Genomic DNA, 18,930 nt, shown 5'->3' with positions numbered 1-18,930 from the left:
GTGGAGTGGACCGCAGGCCGCGGCACTACGGCCCGAAGGGGCGACGCAACGGCGGCAGGCGGGTCGGGGCGGCGGCTGGGACCGCGGGCCGGGACGCTGCGGCCCATAGGGGCGACGCAATGGCGGTTCGCGAGTCAGTGCAACCGCGGGGACGGCCTTGGGACGGCGGCGTGGACTGCGTGCCACGCTCGCTACGGCCCGACGGTGCGACGCAGCGGCGGCGCGAGGGTCGGTGCAGCCACGGGACGGCCTAGAGCGGACGCCCTCGGGGCGGCGGGGGACCGCGGGCCGCGGCACTATGGCCCGAAGGGGCGACGCAGCGGTGACGCGGGTCCGTGCAGCCGGGAGAAGAACCACGGGGCGGCGGCGCTGCGGCCCGACGGGGCGACGCAGCAGCAGCCCGATGCTCGATCGGTAGAGAGACGCGCTGAACTCGGGACGGTCTTCACGGGGCCTGCGGAGGCGTGTGCAACCGACGGGCCAGGTTGGTCGCACGGCGTAGGATGAGGCGGATCGCGGCGGCGGGCGGGTGATCAATCCGATCGCGCGCGATCTCGGGGACGCCGCTCGGTGGAGGCGTGGTGGCGGCGGAGTCCGAGATGAAGCCGGCGGCGGCGGTCAACAGGGCGGCTATGATTGGCCGCTGCATGACGCGAGGCCGCCGGGTCGGGATGATGCAGGAGTCCCGGTCGGAGCAGGGCGGTGACGGCCGGCATAGATTGACGGGCGGGCCGGCGTACGAACGGCGGCGGCGAAGGGCCGCCGCGTGATGCGAGGCCACCCGGTCGGGGTGACCGCGGGTTGACGCGCGGACGACGCGCGAGGCCGCCGGGTCGGTGAAGAAGCCGGCCGATCATGCCGGTGTTGGAGTAGAGGTGCACGGAGTCGACGGCGGCGGTGGGCGACGCAAACCGGATCACATAGACCGGAAAACGAAAAAGTAGACGCCGATCAAAGTGACCGACGAGAGAGAGAAAATCCGGATCAAAGGATCGGGAAAAAAAGACTCTCTAGGGCAGCCGGTCAACATGACCGGCGGACGAACACTAGGTACGGGCGGCGCGGCCCCCGGCGGCGGTCATGAAGGCCGACCGCCCCGGGGGCGGCGCGCGGGTGCGGAAGCGGCGACGGTTAGGGTTTAAAACCCGGAAACTGATACCATGTTAGAAGGGAGAGAGGTGTTTGGTGGAATTGTTCGTTATATTGCTTGAGCCTCGTGGGCATATATATAGGAGTACATGATCTACTTGAAATACAAGGCAAGCCAGAATATTTACTAGTCTAACCTATATTTCCTAATACAATCACGTTACTCAACAATCAGCACCAGATAATTAGCATTTTTCTTGCCCATTCTCTTCAGAGTCCATTGTATACCAACTGTATGATTATGTAGTAAATAATCTCTATTTCTTTTGTCATTTCTATAAGGTATTGTCATCCATTGTCATTTTGATGGGAAAAAAACCTTATTGGTACATGAAGATTTTAGATACTAGATCAATTGTTTTTTTGAAAAAATCCACAAAATTTTGCCAACCATTGCGTCCTTCATCCAGGGCGACGAGGAGCTGCACAGCAGAGAGGTGCCGCCGCCTGGGCAAGGCAAGGATAGGCAATGGGTCGATGCAAAGCAGGAAAAATACGGCACCAGATTCAGCTAGCATTTGCCCAAGTCATATGATGGATGGACTTAGATGGAGATGTGACGACCCCAAAAGCTGTCAGGGAGAGTTTCATCATTATAAGGTCACATTTGCTTTGGGTGGGAGGCTCCAACCCCTCCTCGAGATCAGATCACCGCCTCATGTTCTGTATGACAGACAGTTCTACAGCCTGTTCTGTTAGTAACTAACCACATACAAGTGTGTGAATCCTGTGCCGTCAGAGAACATACAAATCCGGAGCATAATGCTGCACTTAGTAGGATTGCATAGTGACAGAGTGCAGTACTAACTCACCTAGGAAACCCCAAAGGTAGTGTTGCAGAAAGAGCCATCAGTGAGCATGGGCAACAGAAACAAGACGAGAGAAGAATTCAAATGAGCAAGTGTGTCAGCTACTTTTGAATTCGAAGTGAACAAAGGCAAAAAGAAAAGAGAGAGAGAGAGAGAGAGAGAGAGAGAGAGAGAGAGAGAGACCAGGTTCAGATTTGCTCGGATTCACCTGATGAATCAGGTGCAGGTGTACCATATGGCGACCCAAGTTGCCACTGAGCTTTTCATCACAACGGTGGTCTCTTTTTAGAGTGTTTCAGCTATGAGACCTACGCGCTAGCCAACTGCGCCACCACCCCACTTGTTGTCCTGGAAGCGAAACAAACATCCTTATACAGATCTGAGGATAATTGCCATATTTTGCTCTTGTTTCTGTAACATGTTTCCTGACATATACCACTTCCCTTCCAAGGCCGGCCGAGAGCTACATCGATTTAAATACTTCTTCCGATCATGCACTTTAAAAGCAACATGCATAATTTTCTACTAGTTCTTCGACCGTGCATGGTGAATTATAGAGGGACTTTTTCGTATTGGAGTCAAAGTTCAGTTTAACCATGGATGCCGATCAAGTTCTGTAAATTCTGTACGCAAATACCTTCTTGGATTTATTCAAATATAAGGTATTAATAGACCAATACACAGACAGATAAAAGAAGAACACGAGCGCAGCGCCATTCTACCAACATGATCATGTTTCCAACTTCCAAGGACTGCAGGCTTACAGCGTGTCAATATTCAGGATATAGACATACAGTTACGCAACACCACAAAACTTCACAGACATTGCATCAAGGTTCAGGTACTTGAGTACTGGCAACTTCACTGAAGATAGTTAATCCAGGGGTTGCACATGAACAGCCAGACGCAGCACACCTTAGTGCCGATATTTTGGTGGAGTAATCCTTGGGAGCAATCACCAGAACACCTTAATCATTCGGTTACAGCTAACTGTAGCAAAGATAAATAAATAAACAGCTAACTGTAGCATTTACATAATTTCCTTCTCGTAACCCATAACCATAACCAGAAATTCAGGATCGCAGTATGCGTTGTGGCATTTCATTCATCACGAACCGGAACAGGGAGTCTCAAACTTGTGGAGCTTCAGTGGGACTGCGATCATTTCTTGTGCAGAAGAACTAGTACTGGAGCAACTGGCCTATTGATCATTTCAAACTTGCAGCTCACCCATGCATCAGCAGGCAAGCTTGACGCAAATGATTCAACAATATCGAGTTCATCCCTACAGATAAGAAAGCGATGAAGATGAATGGATTCAGTCTTAAGTGATAGTTGATTGGAGTTTGACATTAAACAACAATATTCTGATGGCATCTTACAAGCAAGCCTATAATCAAATATTATTAACCGCCAAATACCTACGCTACAAAAAAATTCCATCGTCATGATGAAGGATGGCCGATCCACCTTCTTCTGGCTAGATACTTGGCGTCATCAACTACCGGTAGCTGCCGCTTTTCCAAATATTTTCTCTCACTCAACTGAGCCTAATATTTGGGTACCCTCAGTCATGTCTGACAGTGTATATCTAATGTGAGGAATCGCATAACCAACATGGCCTCCCTCCAATTGCAGTCTCTCTTGTCTTTGTTGCAGTGTAGAAAGAGAATGGAAGAATTGACAGTTCTATTCATCCGTTGACAGTGTACATACAACAAGGCATGCATGCCGTTAACCACTAACAACCTTGGCTAAACTCTAGCTAACAGCCCTACAGACTAAGGTGCAGATCATGTGCAGTAGAACGTGCAACAGATCGTGTGCATGTGGGTGTAGCTACTCCTGAGGATGCGTTCCAACATGCAGGACTTCCAGTTTGAGCTTGCTACCGACAAATGCTTCCTCAAGCATGCCAGGGCCGGCCCTGTGTTTCGGGAGGCCCTAGGCGAACTGGACGACATGGGCCCCCAAGTCAAAGAACCCTTCAGTGGTTGAATTTTCAGATCACTTTCTTTCTTTCTTTCTTCTCCCTTTTTAGCACCCGACAAATGCATCTTAGGCAACATGACAGGCTAATGTCCTAAAATTACGAAATAAAGAGTATGCAAAGAATTACAAATTTATAGATCGGATGATCGGAACCCTAGACATGTATACAGAATGGCAGAAAATTAGGATGGTTGAATACAATAATGTGAAAGATTGAATTAGAAAATTATACATCAAAAATTTGAAACTTCATGGGATGAATCATGGATGGATAGTAGAATAGACAGACTAAAAAACTACTGAAAATCTGAAATTGGGGGATGGATCATGGATGAATAGTTGAATAGACGTACTAAAAAACTACTGAAAATCTGAAATTGAGGGATGGATGGATGGATACGTACTGAATCGGCCGTCACATATGTATAACGTATTGCCATATTGCCGGAAGGCCGGATTGCCGGAATGGCGGACTGCTGCGCGCGGCGGCGACAACAAGCGGCCGAGGCGCCGAGCGAGGAGCGACGGAGGGACGGGCCGATGAGACGAGGAAGACAGAACCAACGAGCGACGAAAAAGAAAAGACAGATCAATTGATCGATTTGTTTTGCACGAACGCATTTCAATCAGTCTTTTGCGGCTGTGACTTGCGTGCGCCGATGCTCAGCTACCTAGTGATCTGAAGGACCGAGCCCATCTCGTATTTTCTTTCATAATTTTTCCCTTTATCTATTTTCTTCTCGCTATACTATATATTAACATCCATACCTGCGACAAGTAATTCGGAACGGAAGGAGTATGTGTACTTCATCATAGCCCCCTCCCAGCCTGGGCCCTGGGCCGTCGCCCCTCGGGCCATACCCTAGGGCCGGCCCTGAAGCATGCCTACAACCTCCTCATGCACGAGGAGGCCATAGATCCAAATGCCGCCTCAATTTGGGAAAGCAAGGTGCCGAACAAAGTCAAGGGCTTTGGCTGGCTACTATTCTGCAATCGCCTCGACACCAAGCTAAACCTCCACCACAAGCACATTGTGGACTCAAGCTCCTGCCCGAGATGCCAACTACGCACCTATTCCCCCACTACCCCTTTGCCACACGGATTTGACAACGCCTAGGTGTCAATCTACATCAACAGGATATCAATACTATTTGGGAGGTGCAGACGCCTATATACCTCTAACAGCAACAGTGTGGCATGCCGCACTCATCGACGCCCTATGGAAGATTTAGGATGCAAGGGATCGCGCACCTTCCGTGATCGTTGCATCGATTTACTAAACCGGCTGACAAGGTAGCCGCCGATTAAGGCTATACCTTTCTTCTCGTCTACTCTGATGATGTAACTAACTGGCCTCGGCCATCTATTTCAGGTGCAGGCCACACTGGCAATCAGCAATTACTGAAAAACCCAACAAACTAGCAATCACTGACACAATATTAGCAGTTGCGAACTGATATTTACCTTCCACCCAGATGCCCAATGTAGACAAGGACACTTATGAGTCCCCTTGAGCTAACAATTCTGCTGGCAGCTTGCAGTGCCAGCTCAGTTGTCTCAGGTACTGTTATTATTGTTTTATCTCCTCCTGGAAGGTAGCCCAGATTGAATGCTACAAGCCTAAAAGTACCATGTTTAATATCACAGTTACTTGAACTGCTGATTTCAGGATAACGGAATCATATAATTAAAACCAATGAAGTAAAATAACTTGATCACCTGACAGGAGAATCTTTTGGAACAATATCCTCCATTCTACTGTGACACATTGCAAACAACTCGACTAGCTCCATCTGAAGAAAAGAAAACTAGAGTTCAGCCAGAACATGACACAAAAGTGAGGTTTGATGAGAATGTCGTAGTGCAAACCGAACGCTAGCTTGGTGGCTAGAGTTTACTGGGGTAAACTCACCCACCCGTGTTCAATCGACGGGGTGTGCTATCTGCATTAGATTTGCAGAGATGACTCAAGTTCTACCTAATAACATACAGTTAACTAGTTAAGGGAGGGAATTTTCAATTAGAATGTCGTGGTGGGTCTTTTTTTTCCTTCTTCTTCCAAATGGTAAGATCCAGGCAAAATATCAAAATGAGAACACTTAAGACTAAGAATAGTGGCGCTTGGCGAACTTATGTGAGTATGACAACATATTTAATCATGTACACAGTTTTATGTTTCTTCATCTTTCGTCTCTTCGTAAATTCTCTCTTTATCAAAGGAAACTCATAAGAGAAGCCACATTGTGTAGCCCTCAAACAGACCAGCAACAATGCTAAGTTGCTTCAAATGCACATACCTCGCGACTGTCGACGGCCATTTTCAGAAAAGAGGCGGTGCTATCTATCGCGGAATCTTGGATGTCCATCCCGTAAACACGCCCTCTGCCGGTGTCATCGGACACCATCTTCAGCAGAGCAAACGTATCATTCCCGTTCCCACAGGTGGCATCGACCACCGTGTCTCCTCTCTGAACGATACTCCTCCACACCCTAATAATCAGGTAACAGCGTAACAACAGTTAGAACGAGAATGCTGCCCTGCCCTGCTGCTAGAACGCCACTCGGGTTGGGGGGGGGGGGGGGGGGGGAATATGTTGGGAATATGTTTAATTTCAGCAACGGGAAGGAAGCAGAGTGCCTACGCGTGGGCTACCTCGGTGGCCTTGCGCTTGCCGGCGACGAAGCCCACCACCGCCTCCTCCGGCCCTGCAACCAATCCCGGTCACGACGTCGCACGGCCGGCACGCGTTATTGAAGGGGGAAGAATAGATAATACGAACCTGCGGCGGAGAGCGGGTCGGCGAGCTGCGCGGCGGAGAGGTGCCGCCGCTTGGGCAGGACGAGCGGAGGGGATGGGGTGAAGCTGGGGATTCGTCGGAGAGGAGATGGAGTCTGGGAGCGGCGGAGGAGCAGCGAGAGCGGAGGGCGCAGCAGTGACGGCGGAGGCATGGCTGCTGCGGTGGCGGCGGCGGCGGCGGAGACCGTGAGGATTGGTATTGGTACCCAGCAGACGCAGCAAAAAAAAAAAAGAGAGAGAGACCAGGTTCAGACTTGCTCGAGTCAATCTGATGATTCAGATGTGACTTGCAAAATCCCACCCCTAAAACGCCCGCGGCGCGTCCGCGAGCAGTGGCCGGACACGCCTCAAAAAATACATTTCACATCTGAAAATCTTAAATTAGAAACCTTAAATCCATATTATTACATGTAATGTGAAACCTAATCTAAACGTAGCTCGCCCGATGCCGCTCCCCACTCGCCCGGCTCCACCCTGGCCATGTTCGACGGTCGGCTGCGCTTCTCAGAATGTGGTCTGGTCGTTGATCCGGCAACGGAACCGAGCAGACCTAGACGGCGGGAAGGGCAGCACGCCCCTGATCGAGGGGGCGTCCATCATGATGGCCCCATCTTGACAGCGGCCTGGTGACCTCGCGTCGGAGTACGGTGCGAACCCTAACCCTCAATCCCCTTTCTCTATTCGTTGGCTCTAAACAAGGGGGCGATGATTGTGCGGGAGTTGATGATGTTGACTTCGAAATCTTCCTGTGCTAGGACCATTTGAGGAGCTATTCTTAGATGAACAAGTCTTATGTTGATGGTTCGACCGACACATTTGGTCGATGTGAAGTAGACACCTAGTCTCCACTATGGTTGAAGGGTTTCTTAGAAGAACTTGGACATGATACGTGTAAAACCCAAATTTGGTTTCTTCCCGGCATGAATCTGGATGTTTGTTTGAGGATCATGAACATAGATGAAGATTGTCTCGGTATGACTGCAGTAGGGCCCAAGTTCCAATTTTTTAAGTTGTATGTGCACCAAGCTGACCTGTACAATGATCTTCATTTCAATTATGTTTGCATTATAGGCTCACCATCACTAACAAAAGTTTTGAGCCCTCAAAAACCAGTGATTTCTGCACAGAATTCCATGAGGAGTCCTAGGTTGAAGACAATGGTAACAAAGGGCAACTTGATGTATGAACAGGGGCTGCAGTGGTAGAACATCCAATAATATTGGACAAAAAGGGAGGTGATGTAAAAGAGTACCCATTGCTGAGGACAAAGAAAGTGACATGGATGGCAGTGATGATAGTGACTATGCAGATCAGGTTGATTGAGACAATGACATCGACAAAGGTTATGATGATTTGTTTCTAGAGTGGGTCAATGAGGAGCCTCAAGATATTAAAGCAAAAAAAGGCAAAGGAGCATCACATTGATTCTGACTATGATTCTGATGATCTTCAGCTCCCAACTTTAGAAAATGAGGAAGAAGAGTCAGATCATGAAGTGGTTTGGAGAAAGGAAAAAAGAAGAAAAATAAGAATGTAAAGCTTAGGACATTCGAACCAAAGGACATGATTGCTCCCACATTTGAGATAGGGATAGTGTTCCGTAATTGTTGATCTCAAAGCAATCCAAGAGTATAGTATCCAGAATAGTGGTGCTATCAAGTATGCCAAGAATGATAAGCAAAGGATCAAGGCACACTATGAGGAAAATTGTCTGTGGTATCTATTTGCAGCTCCTGACAGTAGGAATCAGAGTTATGTGGTGAAAACTGTTGGAAATATGCCCTAGAGGCAATAATAAATTTATTATTATTATTATATTTCCTTGTTCATGATAATCGTTTATTATCCATGCTAGAATTGTATTGATAGGAAACTCAGATACATGTGTGGATACATAGACAACACCATGTCCCTAGTAAGCCTCTAGTTGACTAGCTCGTTGATCAATAGATGGTTACGGTTTCCTGACCATGGACATTGGATGTCGTTGATAACGGGATCACATCATTGGGAGAATGATGTGATGGACAAGACCCAATCCTAAGCCTAGCACAAAGATCGTGTAGTTCGTATGCTAAAGCTTTTCTAATGTCAAGTATCATTTCCTTAGACCATGAGATTGTGCAACTCCCGGATACCGTAGGAATACTTTGGGTGTGCCAAACGTCACAACGCAACTGGGTGGCTATAAAGGTACACTACAGGTATCTCCGAAAGTGTCTGTTGGGTTGGCACGAATCGAGACTGGGATTTGTCACTCCGTGTGACGGAGAGGTATCTCTGGGCCCACTCGGTAGGACATCATCATAATGTGCACAATGTGATCAAGGAGTTGATCATGTTGGAAATATGCCCTAGAGGCAATAATAAAAGCATTATTATTATATTTCCTTGTTCATGATAATTGTCTTTATTCATGCTATAATTGTGTTATCCGGAAATCGTAATACATGTGTGAATAATAGACACCAACATGTCCCTAGTAAGCCTCTAGTTGACTAGCTCGTTGATCAACAGATAGTCATGGTTTCCTGACTATGGACATTAGATGTCATTGATAACGAGATTACATCATTAGGAGAATGATGTGATGGACAAGACCCAATCCTAAACATAGCATAAGATCGTATAGTTCGTTTGCTAGAGTTTTTCCAATGTCAAGTATCTTTTCCTTAGACCATGAGATCGTGTAACTCCCGGATACCGTAGGAGTGCTTTGGGTGTACCAAACGTCACAACGTAACTGGGTGACTATAAAGGTATACTACGGGTATCTCCGAAAGTGACTGTTGGGTTGACACGGATCAAGACTGGGATTTGTCACTCCATATGACGGAGAGGTATCACTGGGCCCACTCGGTAATGCATCATCATAATGAGCTCAAAGTGACCAAGTGTCTGGTCACGGGATCATGCATTATGGTACGAGTAAAGTGACTTGCCGGTAACGAGATTGAACGAGGTATTGGGATACCGACGATCGGATCTCGGGCAAGTAACATACCGATTGACGAAGGGAATTGTATGCGGGATTAATTGAATCCTCGACATCGTGGTTCATCTGATGAGATCATCGAGGAGCATGTGGGAGCCAACATGGGTATCCAGATCCCGTTGTTGGTTATTGGCCGGAGAGTCGTCTCGGTCATGTCTACATGTCTCCCGAACCCGTAGGGTCTACACACTTAAGGTTCGGTGACGCTAGGGTTGTAGGGATATGTATATGCAGTAACCCGAATGTTGTTCGGAGTCCCGGATGAGATCCCGGACGTCACGAGGAGTTCCGGAATGGTCCGGAGGTAAAGAATTATATATAGGAAGTGCTATTTCAGGCATCGGGACAAGTTTCGGGGTCACCGGTATTGTACCGGGACCACCGGAAGGGTCCCGGGGGTCCACCGGGTGGGGCCACCTGCCCCGGGGGGCACATGGGCTGTAGGGGTGTGCGCCTTGGCCTGTATGGGCCAAGGGCACCAGCCCCAAGAGGCCCATGCGCCAAGAGATCAAGAAAGGAAGAGTCCTAAAAGGGGAAGGCACCTCCTAGGTGCCTTGGGGAGGAGGGATTCCTCCCTTGGCCGCCGCCCCCCTAGGAGATTGCATCTCCTAGGGCCGGCGCCCCCCCCCCTAGGCTCCCTATATATAGTGGGGGAAGGAGGGCCTCTCACCCCACGCCTTTGGTGCCTCCCTCTCCCTCTCCAACACATCCTCCTCCTCCATAGTGCTTGGCGAAGCCCTGCCGGAGTACTGCAGCTCCATCACCACCACGCCGTCGTGCTGCTGCTGGAGCCATCTTCCTCAACCTCTCCTTCCCCCTTGCTGGATCAAGAAGGAGGAGACGTCACGCTGACCGTACGTGTGTTGAACGCGGAGGTGCCGTCCGTTCGGCGCTAGGATCTCCGGTCATTTGGATCACGTCAAGTACGACTTCCTCATCCCCGTTCTTTGAACGCTTCCGTGCGTGATCTACAAAGGTATGTAGATGCAATCCAATCACTCGTTGCTAGATGAACTCCTAGATGGATCTTGGTGAAACTGTAGGAAAATTTTTGTTTTCTGCAACGTTCCCCAACAGATCACGGGATGATGTGTTACGGAACGAGTAAATAGACTTGCCGGTAACGAGATTGAACAAGGTATCGGGATACCAACGATCGAATCTCGGGCAAGTACAATACCGCTAGACAAAGGGAATTGAATACGGGATTGATCGAATCCTCGACATCGTGGTTCATCCGATGAGATCATCGTGGAACATGTGGGAACCAACATGGGTATCCAGATCCCGCTGTTGGTTATTGACCGGAGAACGTCTCGGTCATGTCTGCATGGTTCCCGAACCCGTAGGGTCTACACACTTAAGGTTCGATGACGCTAGGGTTATAAAGGAAGTTTGTATGTGGTTACCGAATGTTGTTCGTAGTCCCGGATGAGATCCCGGATGTCACGAGGAGTTCCGGAATGGTCTGGAGGTAAAGATTTATATATGGGAGGTCCTGTTTTGGTCACCGGAAAAGTTTTGGGTTTTATCGGTAACGTACCGGGACCACCGGGAGGGTCCCGGGGGTCCACCAAGTGGGGCCACCAGCCCCGGAGGGCTGCATGGGCCAAGTGTGGGAGGGGACCAGCCCCAGGTGGGCTGGTGCGCCCCCCACCAAGGCCCAAGGCGCAAGGGAGAGGGAAGGGGGGCAAACCCTAGGGCAGATGGGCCCTGAGGCCCACCCCAGGTGCGCCTCCCCTCTCTCCCCCCTTGGCCGCCCCCCTAGATGGGATCTAGGGCTGGCCGCCACCCCTAGGGGTGGAAACCTAGGTGGGGGCGCAGCCCCTCCCCTCCCCTATATATACTTGAGGTTTTGGGCTGCCAGAGACATGAATTCTTCCCCTGTTGGTGCAGCCCTACCCCTCTCTCCTCCTCGTCTCTTGCGGTGCTTGGCGAAGCCCTGCTGGAGTACCACGCTCCTCCACCACCACCACGCCGTTGTGCTGCTGCTGGATGGAGTCTTCCTCAACCTCTCCCTCTCTCCTTGCTGGATCAAGGCATGGGAGACGTCACCGGGCTGTACGTGTGTTGAACGCGGAGGTGCCGTCCATTCAGCACTAGGATCTCCGGTGATTTGGATCACGACGAGTACGACTCCTTCAACCCTGTTCTCTTGAACGCTTCCGCATAGCGATCTACAAGGGTATGTAGATGCACTCTCCTTCCCCTCGTTGCTGGTTTCTCCATAGATAGATCTTGGTGACACGTAGGAAAATTTTGAATTTCTGCTACGTTCCCCAACAGTGGCATCATGAGCTAGGTCTATTGCGTAGATTCTATGCACGAGTAGAACACAAAGTAGTTGTGGGCGTTGATTTTGTTCAATATGCTTACCGTTACTAGTCCAATCTTGTTTCGACGGTATTGTGGGATGAAGCGGCCCGGACCGACCTTACACGTACTCTTACGTGAGACTGGTTCCACCGACTGACATGCACTAGTTGCATAAGGTGGCTAGCGGGTGTCTATCTCTCCCACTTTAGTCGGATCGGATTCGATGAAAAGGGTCCTTATGAAGGGTAAATAGCAATTGGCATATCACGTTGTGGTTTTTGCGTAGGTAAGAAACGTTCTTGCTAGAAACCCATAGCAGCCACGTAAAACATGCAAGCAACAATTAGAGGACGTCTAACGTGTTTTTGCAGGGTATGCTATGTGATGTGATATGGCCAAGAAGAATGTGATGAATGATATGTGATGTATGAGATTGATCATGTTCTTGTAATAGGAATCACGACTTGCATGTCGATGAGTATGACAACTGGCAGGAGCCATAGGAGTTGTCTTAATTTATTTATGACCTGCGTGTCAACATAAACGTCATGTAATTACTTTACTTTATTGCTAACCGTTAGCTGTAGTAGTAGAAGTAATAGTTGGCGAGACAACTTCATGAAGACACGATGATGGAGATCATGATGATGAAGATCATGGTGTCATGCCGGTGACGATGATGATCATGGAGCCCCGAAGATGGAGATCAAAAGGAGCAATATGATATTGGCCATATCATGTCACTATTTGATTGCATGTGATGTTTATCATGTTTATACATCTTATTTGCTTAGAACGATGGTAGTAAATAAGATGATCCCTCATTAAAATTTCAAGAAAGTGTTCCCCCTAACTATGCACCGTTGCGACAGTTCGTTGTTTCGAAGCACCACGTGATGATCGGGTGTGATAGATTCTGACTATGATTGAGACAATGACATCGACAAAGATTATGATGATTTGTTTCTAGAGTGGGTCAATGAGGAGCCTCAAGATATTAAAGCAAAAAAAGGCAAAGGAGCATCACATTGATTCTGACTATGATTCTGATGATCTTTAGCTCCCAACTTTAGAAAATGAGGAAGAAGAGTCAGATCATGAAGTGGTTTGGAGAAAGGAAAAAAGAAGAAAAATAAGAATGTAAAGGTTAGGACATTTGAACCAAAGGACATGATTGCTCCCACATTTGAGATAGGGATAGTGTTCCGTAATTGTTGATCTCAAAGCAATCCAAGAGTATAGTATCCAGAATAGTGGTGCTATCAAGTATGCCAAGAATGATAAGCAAAGGATCAAGGCACACTATGAGGAAAATTGTCTGTGGTATCTATTTGCAGCTCCTGACAGTAGGAATCAGAGTTATGTGGTGAAAACATATGTTGGAACTCACACATGTAGTAAAGAGTGGAAGCTGAAAGCATTCTCTGCAAAATATTTGGTTGCAAGGTATATTCAAAACTTTAGGGCAGATGACAAGATGACACTCATAAAATTTTCAAGGTTGGTGCGACAAGACTATAACATGACTGTGACAAGAAGCAAGCTACAAAGGGCAAGAAGGATAACCATGAAGTTAGTCAATGGGGATGAGGAGAAGCAATACATCATGCTATGGGATTATGCCGAGGAGATAAGAAGGTCGAATCCTGGGAGCAGCATTCATGGAACTTCTATAGGCTATACATGTCATAGATGCGTGTAACAGGTTTTTTTATCAGGATGCAGGCCAGTAATCTGCATTGATGGGTGTCACCTGAAGAACAAGCATGGTGGGCAGTTATTGATTGCAGTAGGTGTTGATCCAAACGATTGCATTTTCCATATAGCAATTGTTGTAGTTGAAGTGGAGGACACCCCAACATGGAAATGGTTTCTACAAACTTTGAAGGAAGAATTGAACATATATAACACATCACCCTAGACTATTATGAGTGATAGACAAAAAGGGTTGGTAAATGTTATTTGTGCTCTGTTCCCTGACGATAAATATAGTTGCTTACATCATGAATAAAGTGATCACTAGGTTGATCAACTTCAATAGTAGTAAAAAATAGCACTCCCAATTCATGATGATCCGATGCATGTATCTGTATGAATAAAAAGTGTTTCTTTTATGTAATTTATAATGGTTTCTTTATTACCAATTTATTTTCATGTTTAAGTTCAAAATTATTACACATAATTCAGAAGGCCAAAATGAAGGAAATATGCCCTAGAGGCAATAATAAAGTTGTTATTTTATATTTCCTTATATCATGATAAATGTTTATTATTCATGCTAGAATTGTATTAACCGGAAACTTGATACATGTGTGGATACATAGACAAAACATCGTGCCCCTAGTAAGCCTCTACTAGACTAGCTCATTAATTAAAGATGGTTAAGTTTCCTAACCATAGACATGTGTTGTCATTTGATGAACGGGATCACATCATTAGGAAAATGATGTGATGGACAAGACCCATCCGTTAGCTTAGCATAATGATCGTTCAGTTTTATTGCTATTGCTTTCTTCATGGCAAATACATATTCCTTCGACTAAGAGATTATGCAACTCCCGGATACCGGAGGAATGCCTTGTGTGCTATCAAACGTCACAACGTAACTGGGTGATTATAAAGATGCTCTACAGGTATCTTTGAAGGTGTTTGTTGAGTTGGCATAGATCGAGATTAGGATTTGTCACTCCGAGTATCGGAGAGGTATCTCTGGGCCCTCTCGGTAATACACATCATAAGCTTGCAAGCAAACGACTAAGGATTTAGTCACGAGGTGATGTATGACGGAACGAGTAAACAGACTTGCCGGTAACGAGATTGAACTAGGTATGAAGATACCAATGATCGAATCTCGGGCAAGTAACATACCGATGGACAAAGGGAATTACGTATGTTGTCATAACGGTTCGAATGATAAAGATCTTCATAGAATATGTAGGAGCCAATATGGTCATCCAGGTTCTGCTATTGGTTATTGACCGGAGAGGTGTCTCGGTCATGTCTACATAGTTCTCGAACCCTTAGAGTCCGCACGCTTAACGTTCGTTGATGATATAGTATTATATGAGTTATGTGATTTGGTGACCGAATGTTGTTCGGAGTCCCGAATGAAATCATGGACATGAAGAGGAGTCTCGAAATGGTCGAGATTAAAGATTGCTATATAGGACGATGGTATTCAGACACCAGAAGTGTTCCAGAGGGTACCTGGTACTTATCGGGTCACCGGAAAGGAGTTTCGGGCACCCCCGGCAAAGATATGGGCCTGATGGGCCAAGTGAGGGAACACACCAGCCCTGGTGCGCCCCCATAGAGGACAACCCTATGAGGAGGAGGAGGAAAGAGGGGAGGGCAAGGAAAGTGTGGGTTAGGATTCCTACTTCTTTCCCTCTCCCCTCTTCTTTTCTTCCCCCTCGGTTATATATGGCAGGGGGGCACGCGGCTTGGGAGGGACTCCAAGTAGAATTCCTCCTACTTGGGCGTCTCCTATGGCTGCTCCTACCTCCCTCCCACCTATATAAACGAGGAGGGGGCGCCTAGCACACAACAAACAATTGCCTGGCCGTGTGCGGCACCCCCCTCCACAGTTTACACCCTCGGTCATATCTTCGTGGTGCTTAGATGAAGCCCTGCGAGGATCACTTCACCATCACCGTCACCACACCATCGTGATGATGGAACCCATCTACTACCTCGACGTCTTGCTGGATCAAGAAGGCGAGGGACATCACTGAGCTGAACGTGTGCAGTACTCGGAGGTGTCGTGCGTTCGGTACTTGATCGGTCGGAGCTAGAAGAAGTTCGACTACATCAACCGCGTTGTCAAACGCTTCCGCTTATGGTCTACAAGGGTACGTACACACTCTCCCCCTCGTTGATATGCATCTCCATAGATAGATCATTACGTGTGCGTAGAAATTTTTTGTTTTCCATGCAACGTTTCCCAACACAAAAGGCACTATACCATCCAGCCACTCTCCATTTACTACTAGATTCCCTACATGGGTAAAGCTACATACAAACTTGGGTGTACATTTATGGGAAAAGCTATGTATGGACTTGGGTGTATAAATGTGCACCTATTATTTTTCAAAACTTCTAAGTACCTATGTATGATTCATGTATATAGAACAATATACATCAAGAGATCAGGAAACATGAGTAAAACTGTAAATCTCAAGGACTATGTACACCATTGTTTGGATGTTGGCTCCACCACCGATCCACTACAGTTCATATATGACAGAGAATGTGGCGATGAACTATTCACATATATTATAATTTTATTCTTGAAATTTAATACTATAAATTCTCGCAACAACATGTGTGGTGTTCTCTAGTTAAATTAGTACATGGCTACAAACTAATTTTTTGTGCAAATCTGAAGGCATCCTCATCCAAAAGTTTAGTTGCATCTACTGTTCATGATGTTAGCTAGGAGAACCTATGAGTGCTCCATGTTCTGATGCAAGATGTAAGTTAATTACTTAGCTTATTGACAGTTCCGCTACACATCATTTCTTAGTGCTTGTTTTTTGGACTAATTGCACCTCCTCCTCTAAGCTGTAGGAACTCAACAATGTCAGGTTGCACATCCTCCTCCTCTTCCAGGGAACGATTTTATTGCAAGACATAAGGATGCACTTCCATGGAGGTCAACGAAAGCAACCATACATGTGGTAGGACCGAAGAAAAAGAAGAATTCCAAAGAAAAGGAGAAAGAAAATGTGGTTCCTAGGAAAAGGAATTAGTAGATTGTAAAGTGATGATGTTGCTTCATTTTGGATAGGCATAGAAGGCAGCAAAGCGATGATGATGCTTAATTTTGGTAGTTAATTCATGTTGTTGGAGATGTTGCAAACCTAATTCGTATTATTTTGGTGGTTATGTATTGATGGTCAAGTTGATATTGTTCTGTTCCAATCAGAATAGTTGTCATGTTGAAAATATGATATGACATGCTAAGGCATGGTCATGTTCCCAAATTGAATTGTTATTCTGTCATGTTTTCAAATATTTTGATTTTAATGTTAAATCTGGTACAAAATGAATTGCCATGCTCAACAATATATATATGGGTTTATGCATGCTACTTGATGGTCACGTGAGCAGGTGGAGGCGTGTTTAGGACCTCGGGTGCACAACTTAAAATGTTTTGGGACACAAATACTTAGTTTCACAGTTTTAGGACATACCTGATGCCTTCTGAATAGTTATAGGATTGCTGATGTCATTTACTCTCTTTTTGCGAGAAAACTTCTGATCCATTCATCTTCAATCATGGAAGTACAACGAACACTAGTCGGGATGTCATCGTGCTAAGGCCTCATAGGACCAGCACAGCAGAACAGCAACCGCCGCCGATGAAGAGCAGTGTATATCGAAATGATCGAACTTGAAAACACATGAACATAGACGAACTACGACCAGATCCAAGCAAATCCACAAGGACATATCTGCTGGAGACACACCTCCACACGGCCACCGATGATGCTAGACACACAATCAGGAAGGGGCTATACGGGGAGAACCTTATTTCATCTTCAGGGAGCCGCTGCCGTCTCGGCTTCCTGAGCAGAACACAAATCCTAACAAAACACGAAGGAACAACTGAAAACAGAGCCCTCCCGCCGATAAGGGCCAGGATCCACCGCGCCACCATGGCCCTAAGGCCATCGGAGACAAGGTGGATCGATGATGGCGCCGATGCGAGGCAAGGGAACCCTAGACTTTTCTAGGGGATATTCTGATAATATTTGTACAAGCTTGATATTAATGTCTACTAACCTCCATCCACTTAAAAGATGTCATGCTGTAAAAAAATAGAACTACCATGTGAAAATGAACAGAAGAAAACAAGATATTTGGGATTGAAAAATATATGTGACATTGCAAAAAAAATGGTTTCACAATAGTTCCCCTAGCCCGGTGGCTGTGGGAGTTCGGGCACACACACGAGGTCGCAGGTTAGATCCCCCTGTCTAGCTTCGACGGGAGCAGCTACACAATGACTTTCGTGCTCCAAGATTCGTGCGACGGCAGGGACGGCGTTCACTGGGGTTAGCCCCCGGCGAACGGTCACCACTTATAACATTATCCTGTTTTTTAGATCAACTCATACGGATTTTTTTTTGAGAATTAACTCGTACGGAATTGGAAAGCTGAACCGTGTTGGAGACTGAATTGAATCGAAAGGTATTGGGCCGTCGAGGTATTTGACCCAATTGATTGCCATCCGTTTCTCAAAAAAAATTGATTGACACCCGTGTCGAATTAGGGGGGGGGGCCTCCGCCCTCATAACATCGGCCCAGGCCGCCGCCGTCCCCCAAATCATCGAATCAAAAGCTAGGGTTCCAAACCGATACGTGGGAATTCCCTCGAGTTAGGGTTTTATTTCTCTCGAGGCGATCTGATCCCCGTCGTTGAGATCGTTCTCTTCCCTACCTCTGTTGTGCCCTCCGGCCCCCTCCCTTCGAGCGGGCGTGCGGGGCCGATCCTGGTCCAAGCGGAACTGGGGTGGGAGGGGTTCTAGGGTTATCCTCAAGGCCCGGTGTTCCAATCGGGTTAGGGTTTGAAGTTTTCCATGTCGTTGGATGGAGCTTCGGGATCGCGCTCTGCAGGTCCCTCCGAGACGGATGACGTAACAACATTGATGAAGGAGCTAGGTCTTCGAGAGGAGGACCTTGACGATGTGGTGTTCGATGAAGATGAGGCGCCGCCGCCAGTGGCACGCTGGATCGCGCTGGTCCGGGTGCACACACCCAAATCATACAACCAATTTTGTTTTTTTAAGAATACGAGGGCGGCGTGGGATCTAGCTTAGGAGGTCCGGTTCAAACCGCTTGAAGACAACCTGTACACAGCCCAGTTC

The 18,930-nt window shown here is 47.2% G+C and overlaps 1 protein-coding gene across 1 annotated transcript; it reads right to left on the bottom strand.

Moving 5' to 3' along the window:
- Positions 1-2,674: 2,674 nt before the first annotated feature.
- On the bottom strand, positions 2,675-7,009 carry LOC125523929 (putative rRNA methylase YtqB). The gene is made up of 6 exons (XM_048689004.1): positions 6,731-7,009; positions 6,593-6,656; positions 6,248-6,440; positions 5,670-5,743; positions 5,415-5,570; positions 2,675-3,243 (listed from the first exon to the last, which is right to left on the bottom strand). The coding sequence occupies exons 1-6, from the start codon at positions 6,897-6,899 to the stop codon at positions 3,120-3,122; spliced, it is 780 nt and encodes a 259-aa protein (XP_048544961.1). The 5' UTR covers positions 6,900-7,009; the 3' UTR covers positions 2,675-3,119.
- Between the last annotated feature and the right edge of the window lie 11,921 nt (positions 7,010-18,930).

The sequence above is a fragment of the Triticum urartu genome, chromosome 1 (genome assembly GCF_003073215.2).
Source record: "Triticum urartu cultivar G1812 chromosome 1, Tu2.1, whole genome shotgun sequence".
Classification (NCBI taxonomy): domain Eukaryota; kingdom Viridiplantae; phylum Streptophyta; class Magnoliopsida; order Poales; family Poaceae; genus Triticum; species Triticum urartu.
The sequence above is the reverse complement of the archived record's forward strand: the minus strand, read 5'-3'. Positions and strand labels throughout refer to the sequence as shown.